General features: G+C 39.4%; 1 protein-coding gene across 1 annotated transcript; it reads left to right on the forward strand.

Annotated features, from left to right (window-relative positions):
* LOC124288111 (dehydrogenase/reductase SDR family member 11-like) lies at window positions 1-7,051 on the forward strand. Its single transcript, XM_046724674.1, has 7 exons — window positions 1-132; window positions 1,810-2,019; window positions 2,565-2,659; window positions 4,665-4,794; window positions 5,206-5,295; window positions 6,388-6,453; window positions 6,533-7,051. Exons 1-7 carry the CDS (start codon window positions 1-3, stop codon window positions 6,572-6,574), a joined length of 765 nt encoding a protein of 254 aa, XP_046580630.1. The 3' UTR covers window positions 6,575-7,051.
* Window positions 7,052-13,039: the final 5,988 nt, after the last annotated feature.

Below are 13,039 nucleotides of genomic sequence, written 5' to 3' on the forward strand. Positions count from 1 at the left end.
ATGCAGCGGTGGTCGGGACGTGTAGCTCTAGTGACAGGGGCCTCTGCCGGTATCGGGGCGGGGCTGGTCAAGGCACTGGTCAAGCATGGCATGAAGGTGGTGGGGTGTGCAAGAAATGTCGACAAAATACAGGTGAGGATTTGTTTTAAGAGGAGTTTATTCCCCTATTGATATCATATATCTCTCACACGTGAGTCGTACAATGGCATTACATGACACTGATGTTACCAGGAGTCACGGTACTCCAATTGATTCATATATACCGTCATAAACATTACTTTATCTTACTTTCAAAGATCAATAACTTCGGAAAGATCAATAACATCGAAACATCAAGTACAACAGTATCTGATTTTAGTTATATTGTGTTCAAACGGTATTATATGCCTGAGAAACAATAAGTTTCAGCTGGAATCGGGTTTTCGGGTGTTGATAGTGTATTATCATCATCCAGGCACTTGTGTGTACTCTATTACCAATAGATACGTCCAGAGTTGTGTTCCTGGGCCTAGATTTCCGAAGCTCTCTTAGCGCTAAGATAGACGTAAGTGCCATACATTAGCATTAACTTACGACTATCTTAGCGCTAAGAGAGCTTCGAAAATCTAGGCCAAAGGTTCGAATCGACACGTATGTGTCTAGGCTTGTCAGCAAAGTGGTGAGCATCTAAGCGTTCCTCCGCGCTTTCTTCCTACAATAAATTGACACGCCATGATATACATGGAATACTGTTTAAACTTGCTCTACTACCTCACGGGGCGGTTGGGTAGCCTCGCGGTTAAAGCGTTCGCTCGTCACACCGAAGACATGTCTCTCTGCATAGTTTAAGCTATACGGTGTTGCTGAAGAATAGACGCAAAGAGGGAATTCACAATTTTCAGAATTAAAGAACGTGCAACTTCAATCTCAGACGTTTTGTCCATAGGTACCGAAAGTACAGATGATAGATACATTTGGAACATATTTGTGGGAGTCTAACTATATCGCAAGGCATTGTAACGCTGCCCAAATCTGCCGAGTGATTCTCTTTGGGCCACGAAACAGAAGGATATGCCGATGTGTTTTCTCTATACTGACATGTGATCTCTGGTAGTATTAGAATCTTTCATGAAAACAAGACAATATTGAGGGATCAAAAACAAAATCACAGCATAGAATATCGAGCTTCACCTTTGATGCGCTCTTAAAATAACCCCAACTCTGCCACTATGCTACCGTTCAAGTGTCAGCTGAGCGAGTTGGGTAGTTTGATAAGTTTGAGATACTTTCCATCTGACAATGGCTGGTCTTTTGATTACGGCTCTAAGTAGACTATTGCTAGTCTGTTTGTAAAGATACTTGCAAAAAACAGCATGTTTATCTTTAAATATGGACTGAAGGGTTCACGATTAAATACATTGAGTGCGTGAGTGAGTTTGGTTTTACGCCGCTTTTACCAATATTCAAGCAATATCACGGCGGGGGACTCCAGAAATGGGCATCACACATTGTACCAATATGGGAAATTGACCTCAGGTCTTCGGCGTGACGAGCGAACGCTTTTACCACTGGGCTACCCCACCACCCCTAAATACGTTGAGCGCAACTCCACTTCACTGTCAAATGTTGCTTCTGCGGTAAAATTTACTAAGCGATTACAAAGAGAGCCAAAGGTTGGTGGTTCGAATCCTGGACGCGTCATACATACCACATGACACCATATGTAGATCATGGCATTTGTTACATTGATAGGTCATCGGAAAAAAGGGGTGAAAAACAGGGAAATATATTTTGACAGAATATCCATAAGTGCATGTCATTTCCTTTTAGACACTACCTGATGAGCTGGGCCCTGGACCGGGTATGGTGAAAATAATAAGAAGAGACGTATCCAAGGAAGAAGATGTCTTGGCGATGTTCCAGATGATCAAGGCTGACCCTGACCTTGGCGGAGTGGACGTGTGCATCAATAACGCTGGTCTGGCCCACAACGAACCCCTGTTGACAGGAAGCACCCCCCTGTGGAGGGAAATGGTTGATGTAGGTCACTCCGAGTATAACTTCCTTGAGAGGCATTTTGGCATTTGTAATGATGAAGGAAATCCAAGTTCTATGGATAGTCAACTTCTTTATTGCAATGGGTGCGACGTTTCGGTGTAGGTACTAACATCGTTATCAAGCAAGTGATGACCCTGACCACCTGCTTGATAACAGTGTTAGTACCTACACCGAAACGCCGCACCCATTGCAATAAAACAGTTGACTGTCCATAGAACTTGGTTTTCCTTCACTCCGAGTACAGTACAATATTTGGTAGATATGAAGCATGGTCAGGCACGCTTGGAAGTTGTATGGCAAGAAAGATAACTGTATCAGAATGTGCCGATACGACGAATGTCTATGCGCTACTATTAAATTTGAAGCGAGTGTCTTAAAACGAGCGTTGGAATCAGGTTTTCAGATATCTTCTTGAGGATATAGGTAATTTATTGAATGAAACTCGGAATAATAAATTATCTGAGAGATAAATCGGGATTCCCTTTGTTCTAAAGATAGCCTTTGCTTGACGTTTATTTCTACCTCAGGTGAATATCCTTGGCTTATGCATGTGCACCAGAGAGGCCTTCAAGTCCATGCAGGAGAGGAAGGTGGATGATGGGCACATCATCCTGCTCAACAGGTAGGTCAGTTACAGCAAAGTTCATAAAGCTAATGAATAATGACATCATTTAGATTTGATAAATATTTGACATATTCTTTAACCCTTGATCAATTATCTCGTTTGACTTCTTTTCAGTTGACGTCAGTATATATACATTTCATTGTTAGTATTCAAAAGTTGTTTTTCTCAGACTTGAATATCAATATTTGTATCCCATAATTTTCCAAAGTTAACCATTAAAGTGTAGTTGTCATCGTTGAATGTATACTGTATTCATGTATATATGTTACATTCAGATTGTAAATCAGTCATTTCGTAAAAATGACTTAACATTTCAGTCATTTCGTGAAATGACTAAAAGGGTCTGCCATTTCGCGAAATGACTAAAATGTCCAGTCATTTCATGAAAAGACTGAAGTATATTGATTGTTGTTACACAAAACGACTAAGGTGTTTAGTCAGATTGTGTAATTGTGTAATATACTTCATGCTCACTATCACTGCTGACACAATCAAAATTCTGCAATGCAATTCAGTTTGAATTTGTATATTGCAATCCATTGTACTGCTGTGCAAATCAAGCTTACATAAAACTATCCAATATACTATATATATGTATAAATAAATCATATGTCCTGTCATAAGCCAGTGCAATTTAAGGTGTCCATATATGAACACATTTATAAAACGGATGTCATTCACCCCAGGTTCCCACTATTAGAAACTCAGTATAGACGTCAACGATAGAGAGTACAAGTCTCGCGAGATTCCAATTGGCGTAAGGCAAAATACAAGTTCATCGAAACCTCATAACGAGTAGGGCCCCGTTCCTCAAAGCGATCGTAGAGCTACGACAGTCGTAAGTCTATGTTAAAGTATGGGAGTTACGACTGTCGTAAGTCTATGTTAAAGTATGGGAGTTACGACAGTCGTAAGTCTATGTTAAAGTATGGGAGTTACGACTGTCGTAAGTCTATGTTAAAGTATGGGAGTTACGACAGTCGTAAGTCTATGTTAAAGTATGGGAGCTACGGCAGTCGTAAGTCTATGTTAAAGTATGGGAGTTACGACTGTCGTAAGTCTATGTTAAAGTATGGGAGAGTTACGATAATCTTAGCGATATGGTCGCCTCGTGGAACCAGGCCCAGGGCCTCGTTTCACAAAGCGATTCTAACACTACGACTGTGGTAACGTTTACAGTTCAACATTGACTTACGACAGTCGTAGAGCTGCGATCGCTTTTTGAAACGGGACCCTGGCCTATCAAATAATATATAATGGGTAAGATATGTACTCAGAAAACATCTCGTGATGCTTGAAACGGACTTTTAAAAATGATTCAGATGAAAAAAAATAGTTAGTTGTATTAAATGCCGTCTTGAAAAATGTTTCAGTGACAATAGAGCGTGTCAGCTTTATATTAGAGGGAGGACCCAAGTGATTCAGATCTTTGACCTCTGAGCTCTGAGTAATTAGAAGCGGGTGATATGTTATAATGCAGAGTGCAGAATATAGATAACATGCTTTGTTTCGAACCTGTATTTTTATTCGATTAACAAGTAAGCGCAAAACGTCTACCATGGCGCCACCACGTATTGGTGATATCTCATGAGATATATCCTCGTTTTTCTAGCCTGTGCAGAGACAGTGTGATACAACCACGTGTTGGTGATGTCCCATGTGTCCTCGTGTTTCTAGCCTGTGCAGAGACAGTGTGATACAACCACGTGTTGGTGATGTCCCATGTGTCCTCGTGTTTCTAGCCTGTGCAGAGACAGTGTGATACAACCACGTGTTGGTGTTGTCCTATGTGTCCTCGTGTTTCTAGCCTGTCCGGACACAGTGTGATACAACCACGTGTTGGTGATGTCCCATGTGTCCTCGTGTTTCTAGCCTGTCCAGACACAGTGTGACACAACCACGTGTTGGTGATGTCCCATGTGTCCTCGTGTTTCTAGCCTGTCCAGACACAGTGTGATACAACCACGTGTTGGTGATGTCCCATGTGTCCTCCTGTTTCTAGCCTGTCCGGACACAAAGTGATGCCGCTGAGTGCCATGCACTTCTATTCTGCCACGAAGTTTGCAGTCACTGGTCTCTCTGAAGGACTACGACGGGAGTTAAGGGAGATGAACAGTGGGATCCGAGTAACGGTAACATCATATATCTTGACATTTACCAGTTTGCTCAATAGTTCATTCACTGTGTTGACTAAAGCTTAATTGTTCGGGATGGCATAACGGAATATTCATAAATTAATACATTGTAAATTCATGGTTATGTATGCAAAGATATACCTCTACAGACGTGTGTGTGTGTGTTTTCTTAAATGTATTTATTACGATGTGTTTGCGTAAATATTCTTCGTTCAGTATGTATCTTTTGAAACTCCAGGGCCCTTATTCTCGAAACGTTCGAGCCCTAAGAATTCTTAACTTTGATCGTAATCAATGTGTTAAGAATGGGCTTAAGGAGTTCGTAGGGCTACTAACGTTTCGAGAATAGATAGCCTGGGCTTTAACAGAACAAAGACATTATAATAATTGATAATTCCTGTTTTTCAGTCTATCAGTCCTCGTTTAGTGCAGACAGAGTTCTTCTCCCGAATGTACAAGGATAACGAAAAGTCTAATGCCCGTTTTAGTCAGTCTCTTGTAAGTGTACTAGCGTGGTGAATAATTGTACTTGGTCTACTAGTAAAACTTGGAGTTGTGTCACAAGTGAGTGAGTTTAGTTTTACTCCTCAATCAGCAATATTCCAGCTATACAGCGGCGGTCTCTATATAATCGAGTCTGGATCAATTCTAACACGAATCTTCACGGGTCTTGCGTCATAATTTGTGAGCAAGGTCCTTTTGTTACAAGTCCTTTAATGTTGAAGCTGCCACTAAATGGAACTCACTGCCAGACTCTCTCAAAGACGCCCAGTCGTTGGAACAATTTAAGCGTCTCTTAAAGACTCATCTGTTTCATTTGAACTTTTAAAGTAATCTTGTATTGCTACCAAATGTTTACTTTTCCTTGACTCTTGTGTGCGCTATGAGCACGCCCCAGTAGTGTTTAGCGCCATATAAATGGACATTATTATTATTATTATTATATATTTTGATGTAAGCTATCTATTGCTCGAAACCTCTGTTGACCTTTCTCTGTCCCCACAAATGTGTAAACTTTGTATTGTCAACATCCCCAGAAAGTATGTGGCTCTTCAGTTATGCAGAATATTAGAGATTTTGCTCACAGCATGTGTGCGTTTTGGTCTGAAAACAATTCCGTTTTTTACTTGAACATTTGGTAACATTCTCGATTGTATGTGAATACTGCCAAAATAAATCTGTCAACGTGTCAAACGTTTATTCAGATATATTAATGTGACGTTAGATTGGGGTACAGTGCTCCCTAACATAAAACACGTGAGTCTTTAGTTTTGTGGAGAAGCGAGAAGCTGAATAATCAATATATTTGCTTTTGACTTTACAGCCGATCATTACATAGTACGCTGTTATGGAAAAGTAAGAGTGTTTCATCAACAAATTGTCATATTTCTCATTTCTAGACATTTTTCAACATGGTACCATTGAATACAGCACGAGGGAATAAATTCACAAATGCCACCAAATACATATTTCTCTCTTAAATGGTCTATAAATTCGAAATGTGACAATCTGAACAGTTATAAAGATAATTATTGTTTCATAATGAAGTTTCTTTGTGTATTTTCATCTCAACCATCTTTTCTTCCGCAGCCTCTACAGACGGAAGACATCGTCAACACAATTGTATATGCCCTAGAGTCTCCACAGCATATGGAGGTGAGTCTCATGCTTCCTCCGACAACAAACTTCAACCTGTAACTAGCCGTTTTAATATTTATGGTTATCTTATTTCCAGATTATGGACCTCCTCGTGAAGCCTACGACAGAAATGCATTAGACTGAAGATGGTAAAGTGTAAGACATCACAGATGATGAGGAAAGTGATTTGGAGATTCACCAGCGCTTTCATATATGTTGCTTATTTGACACACGAACTGCCAGGAGATTTAGTATTAGATCGAAAAAAATATTATATCCCCACCAACTCATCACCAAGCAATCATAATCCCATTATCCTCCTGTCTATCATATCACTGGCTTCTTCTCAAAACTTCTCCTCACCCGATAGCTTATTCTGTTTGTGTAACAATTGCCCTCCTGTGTAAACATCCTCCAACCTCATTTATTGTGCAAACATCAATCAACTCACTGTTCAAACTTTACTATGTATATATAACCTTGCCTTAAGTATTGTACATCACTTGGTTGGTAACGGTGATAGTACCTACACCGAGACGTCGCTCATACTAACATGAAAGAAGTCGTATATCCATAGAACTCTCGTCGTTGTTTATGTACTAGTGGGCTATACGGGGTTATCTAAGGGCTGGGGGGCAGTTGATAATAAAAATACCTTAGGGTTTGAAGATTGGGATGATTTGGAGGGTAAAGTTAACCCAGATACTGCAACTGACATCGGCAGACCGTATTGTCGCGGATGTTCCCAACAACAGTATCAAGAAGAAGGATTAGTCGAGGCAGAAAAGATTTCATACGGCAAACATACATATTAGCTATGTAGTACCCATGGTTTTTTTTCATCAAATGTCAAAATTATTGTTTGTTTCTGAATAATTAGATAATTGTGGACTTCACTGTTCTCCACGCCATTGCTAGTTGCGGAAATAATTACAGACCAACTCAATAGAACAGACCCCAAAGGAAGATGTTATAAATATTGTTTAAAAAATATTGTTTTGAAAAAACTGTTTTTTTATTGCAAAATGTGTTTACTTCCCTTTCCGTAAACTAATAACTAACGATCACAATTTACCGCTTGAAAGTAGTCGTTGGCACAATATCTCCAGAGAAGAAAGATTATGTAAACTATGTAACTCTTCTGTTGTTGGTGACAAGTTTCACTTACCTGATGAAAAGCTCTTCTCCAGCACCGAAGATCAAACCTTTCCAAATTAATTTATGAATGGCTGAAGCATAAACTAACATTATTGTCATCTAACAAAGCAAACTATTTGAGGAATCTGTCTACATTTGTACCTGTGTAAATTGCTTAAATATATCGATTCTGAAAAGTAAACGTCTTTGTATTACCTGTGTCTATACTGTCATTTCGCCAATTTTGTATAAAAAAGTATGTACATATTTATACACAAGTACCACCGTTGGTTTCGTTTGTAGAATAAACTATTCTCTTCTATACTTGTCATAGTGTTGTTTTAGCTATTTATTCACCTTTTATTAATGTTAAACAGTTGCTTAGCTAATCAGCTTGTGTGTTTTCTCTGAAGGAGGGGCGGTGGAGTAGCATAGTGGTTAAAGCGTTCGCTCGTCACGCCGAAGATCCAGGTTGGATTCCCCACATGGCTAGAATGTGTGAGGTCCATTTATGGTGTCGTGATATAGCTGGAATATTGCTAAAAGCGGCGTTAAACAAAACTCACTCACTCACTCTGAATCAAGCAGTAACCATTCATGTCAAGGTACATCGGGTTCCTGAAGTTGTATATTGTCGTTCATTGATATAAGTACCTTATGATAATAATATTCATAACAAAATTGTGATGTTTTACCACGATCTGAATTATTACTTTATACTTGTTTTATGACACACTTGTCGCGGGGGCACAGGACTGTGACTACAGTCACGGCAAAGCGTGTTTGAACGTCACGTACTCCTGTCATCAGGAAACACCTTTATCTGGTACCTGCTTGTTATAGAGACTGTGATTGTTCTTGAGACACGGTGTTTATTCAGTCAATGAATATCACTCATCATAGTATGTTTCTTACGTTCACTGTTTACACAATGACATAGATATAACTGCAGGATAACTACCGAATTTGCATTTTATTAGTGATTAAAGAATAAGTAATAAGTAGCTAAGACATATGTATGTTTGGTAAGGAAAAAACAGACACAGAGTGCTTTGGACAGTCTTTATATTGGTGCGTTCCAAATGCACTGGCATGGAGAACCCTTGAAGATCCGGATTCGAAGTATTCTTCAGCAAGCAATATTAAGCAAAATACGATCAGAGGGATCGGGTGGTCAAGCTCGCTGAATTGGTTGATCCATGTCATCTTTTAACATTATTAATTATTTTTTTAAATGATTAAATCTAAAATGCTTATTATATCAATCTCTGCATTGCCTTATCTACACTCTGATATTTTAGACCGCCATTATAAACCTGTAATGCTGCCGGGTGGGACATGAAGTAACAGACAAATAAACAAATAAAATGACCAACAAACATACACTGACATTCTGTTGTAACAAGTAATGTTTGGCTCCACTTTATTGGAGTCACTGCTTAATTGTTGTTACTTGTATAATATATATATTTTACTTCTTATTACTTTTCTAAAACCTTGGTTAACGTAAAGGCTTGAAATTCGCACCGTTGGACATAATCACATTTGTCTGAATGATTGACCAATATCGTCTTTGCATCTTAAAATATTAAGGTTTCTGGCCTGAGCTTGACCAGTGATTTGTTTTGATTCGAGACTATGTCGACAGGTACTTTTAAGTAGATCATTGATTTTGCTTACTGTAAACACGACTTACTGTAAACTACACAACAATATCACGATTACTCTAGACTTATTAAAGGTTATTTTTAATTACAAATATATATCATTAAAACATATAATTCTTCATTGTAAGACTTGAAGTACATTCAGAAACATAAAGATGATTGTAATGTTCACCTCCGATAGCTGCGACTTAACCAGAAATTTCAAGATTTATAGTTACTTCAGCCTGTCAATAAACAAATTGTTAACTGGTGTGCAGGTTAGTATAACCTATAAAACGAACGTAGGATGGTGAAGGTTTGCTCGTCTAAAGATTTCTGCCTTGGTCTTAATGAACAAAAACATACGTCAGAGTGACAATATTTTATCTCAGTCACAATGCATAAATGGCCAGCCAAAGTTTGTATGAACCACTTAACAAGCAATGGCTTCGGAAGATTCATGTTTTTTAACATGGATTAAAATTAGAACTCGAAAGTCCATCGTACTGTGTCTCCCAGTCCCTGAACCACATTACTTTCCCCTACTGCCGGGCACTCTCTGCAATGCTAAAGCCCTAAATGAAGCAAGTCCAGATTTTTTCAGGTTCTGAATCTCCCATCTGACTATGGCTACTTTTCAATTCAAATGTGTTTTGTTGTTACTACTAAACCTATATACATTCAGAGACTAAGCGTTAGTCTTGGTTCAGCGGCGAGTGTCCTGACCTGTACTACTTCAGGCATGCTGCCCAAATCAAGCTGACACGACCTGATATAACTGAAATTTTGTTTTGCAAAACTACCTTACAAGAAAAGGAACAATATCTGAACAACGAAGACACCGCGTCAAGAAGCATACGGAAATAATCTCTATCATGTTACAAGTGGTGCCGCCAGGTTAGCGTCAGCAGCAGCAGATGCATGACTGACGTGAAGGAAACACCACAACACTGGTTCTGAACCAATTCCACTGTCCTGTCCTGTAGATGCCCTGACTTATTCTACATTTGAAGGTTTTTGAGCATGTTATAAGTATATACTTTGTCAATACATGCTGGAAGTGTTTGTTCCTCTCATTGTCGTAGAGACGTAGACGAACACAGCCAAAGATTTTGCAAGTTGTTTGTTGTTGACCCCGCACTCAGCAATATTCCAGCTACATGGCGGCGGTCTGTAAATAATCCAGTCTCGACCAGACAATCCAGTGATCAACACCATGTGCATCGATCTATGAAATTTGGATACGATGACATGTGTATCCGACGGCGTGTGTTAACAAACGCGGTGACATCATGACAACGTGGAAAGGTCGATATTAAAAAGCATTGTTATTTTGTACCGTCACACGATGCACTTTTACATAAAATCGCGAAAATGTCCAAACTTCATATGGCACTTCATTATGCAAGATACCACTGTGTATGAATCCACCAAAGGATGTTAGCTGACTACACAAATCCCTTTACCAAATTAAACCCGTGAACTGCGTCAAACCGAAACATAAGTCTCGTGAACCAATTCAGACAATGACCTACTTTTCAGCCGATCCGAATTTTCTCGTGTGAAAGTGAAAAGAGACACAACAAACAACTATGGTTAAACGAAATTCCAATTCCTTGTTTCACAAGAAAATAGTATTTACAAATGAATTTTAATTTTAAACTTTAAAAAACATCGTATTTCTATATTTTATGGCGAGCTTTAGGCAGCATGACGTTAACTCAGACTTCACAGACTGTCCCTGTTTTATGAGCTCGTAAAATGATTCTCAATTCATCTGTCTCTCTGGTTACATCTGTTATGGCGCTTATTAAGTGTATTTTTGTAATGTACAATGTGACTGATATAATATCAAGGCCGTACAACACCGCAAAACCTTTCTTACGGCCGAGCCTCGTTTTGAAACTGCCATTTGTGAGAGCATGCTGTACGACAGAGCACGCTGCACGACGTGTTCGCAAGGATTAGAAGGAGCTTAGTGTTGCAATACACAAATGATTAGATGTATCAAATAATGCTGATTAATGTTTATATATCCAGCTGAATGAGTTGGTCTCAAAATGCTGGACTGGTTATTGTACTAAGTTGCGCAATAGGACGGAACCCAGTCAGCAGGAAACGAGACTGTTGTGTAGTCAATGTTTTGACTTGTTTTCTATACCTGAGAGAGAATCAATAATTCATAGTAACAATTGAATAAAGATCTATTCTCACGGAGGTTAAAATCATTCATATTTGATGCAGTATGGTGTATTCTTTTCGAACAATCGCAAAAGTTCGAACCTCAGATTTAAGTGTGCCGGGATCGAGCCCACCTGTGACCGGGTGAAAAAACCTTGGAGTCAACTTTGTGTGCAGACTCTTTCAGTGTTGTCACAACCCCTAGTGTACGGTACACAACCCTGTGCACTTAAAAGAACCCACGAATCCGTTGGTATATGACCAGATGGTGGCCACATGAATACGTGCAAACACCCAGTTGCGGGTACAGCAACGTGCAGTAAACATGGACAAAGTACTGTGACTATGTGTCCCAGTCCACCCAGCTGTAAATGGGTACCTCGTAAGGATGGGAATGCCACACTAACTCGGTCGCCTAGTGGCTGCAAGAGTTGTATGCTCCCCAGGGAGTTGAGATTGACAATACGATGTGCCGTTGAGATTGACATCCAGTGAACGAGGGAAAAACAAAGCGCCTTTGAGCAGCTGAGCTGAGCTGGATATCGGCGCTATACAAATGTTAGTATGTATGTATATATGTACAACGTATGTATGTATGCATGCTGTATGTATGTATGTATGGTATATGTATGGCGTATGTATATGTAAATGTATGTATGTATGTATGTATGTATGTATGTATGTATGTATGTACGACATCTGTAGGAATGAATCACTCATACTCAGTGTTGAGGTGTTTGCGGAAAAGGCAAGCATGCCCTACTCGACAGGTAGCTATGGTAGGTAATAGTTTCAATGCAGAATATAAATGTATTCACAAGCAGTAGTTAAATACGTAATGTTCTTGTTCTCTGATATTTTATAAGAAATGAGGACACCATCAGCTTTGACTGACACACAGTTACAGAAGCGTGATCAACTTCACCTCGAAGGACATAAAACAGTTTTAGCAGTTCATATTTTCTCGCAGGACGAAGAATGACGATAAAGTGACCAGATGACATGATTGTGAGCAGAGTCCCACCAATTGGCAGCTAAACTTTTACAGATGCTGTTAAGACGAGAGCAGATGAACCTGTCTTTCAGGGTGGGTAAAGTCAAGCGTGATGTTGTCATTGGCAGATATGGAAAAGTTAAAAAGAGGGAATACATTTGTTTGTTTGGTTGGTTTGTTGTTTAACTCCGCACACAGCAATATTCCAGCTATATGGCAGTGGTCTGTAAATAATCGAGTCTGGGACAGACAACCCAGTGATCAACATGATGGGCATCGTTATGCTCAACTGGTTTACAGTGACATGTCAACCAAGTCAGCGAGCCTGACCACTCGATCCCGACCTCTTACGACAAGCATAGGTTACTGAAAATCAGTTCTAACCCGGATCTTCACGGGTAAATAAATTTGGAATAAACCCATTCTGTCCAAGACAGCCATCATCTAAAGCTCGGCTACTTCACATACATTTTTTGTTGTTCAGCATGACATAACCATAATATGTGAGCACCACTACATAAATTGTTTATTCAAAGACCTCGGTATAAGTGAAATAGGTCACATAAGGCTGGAATATTAAATGACGAAGAATTCAACGAAAACCCATGTATCAATACTATCAACTTTGAACTTGACTCCAGCACCT

The sequence above is a fragment of the Haliotis rubra genome, unplaced genomic scaffold, assembly GCF_003918875.1.
Source record: "Haliotis rubra isolate DU_JTF1 unplaced genomic scaffold, ASM391887v1 Scf412, whole genome shotgun sequence".
Lineage (NCBI taxonomy): Eukaryota > Metazoa > Mollusca > Gastropoda > Lepetellida > Haliotidae > Haliotis > Haliotis rubra.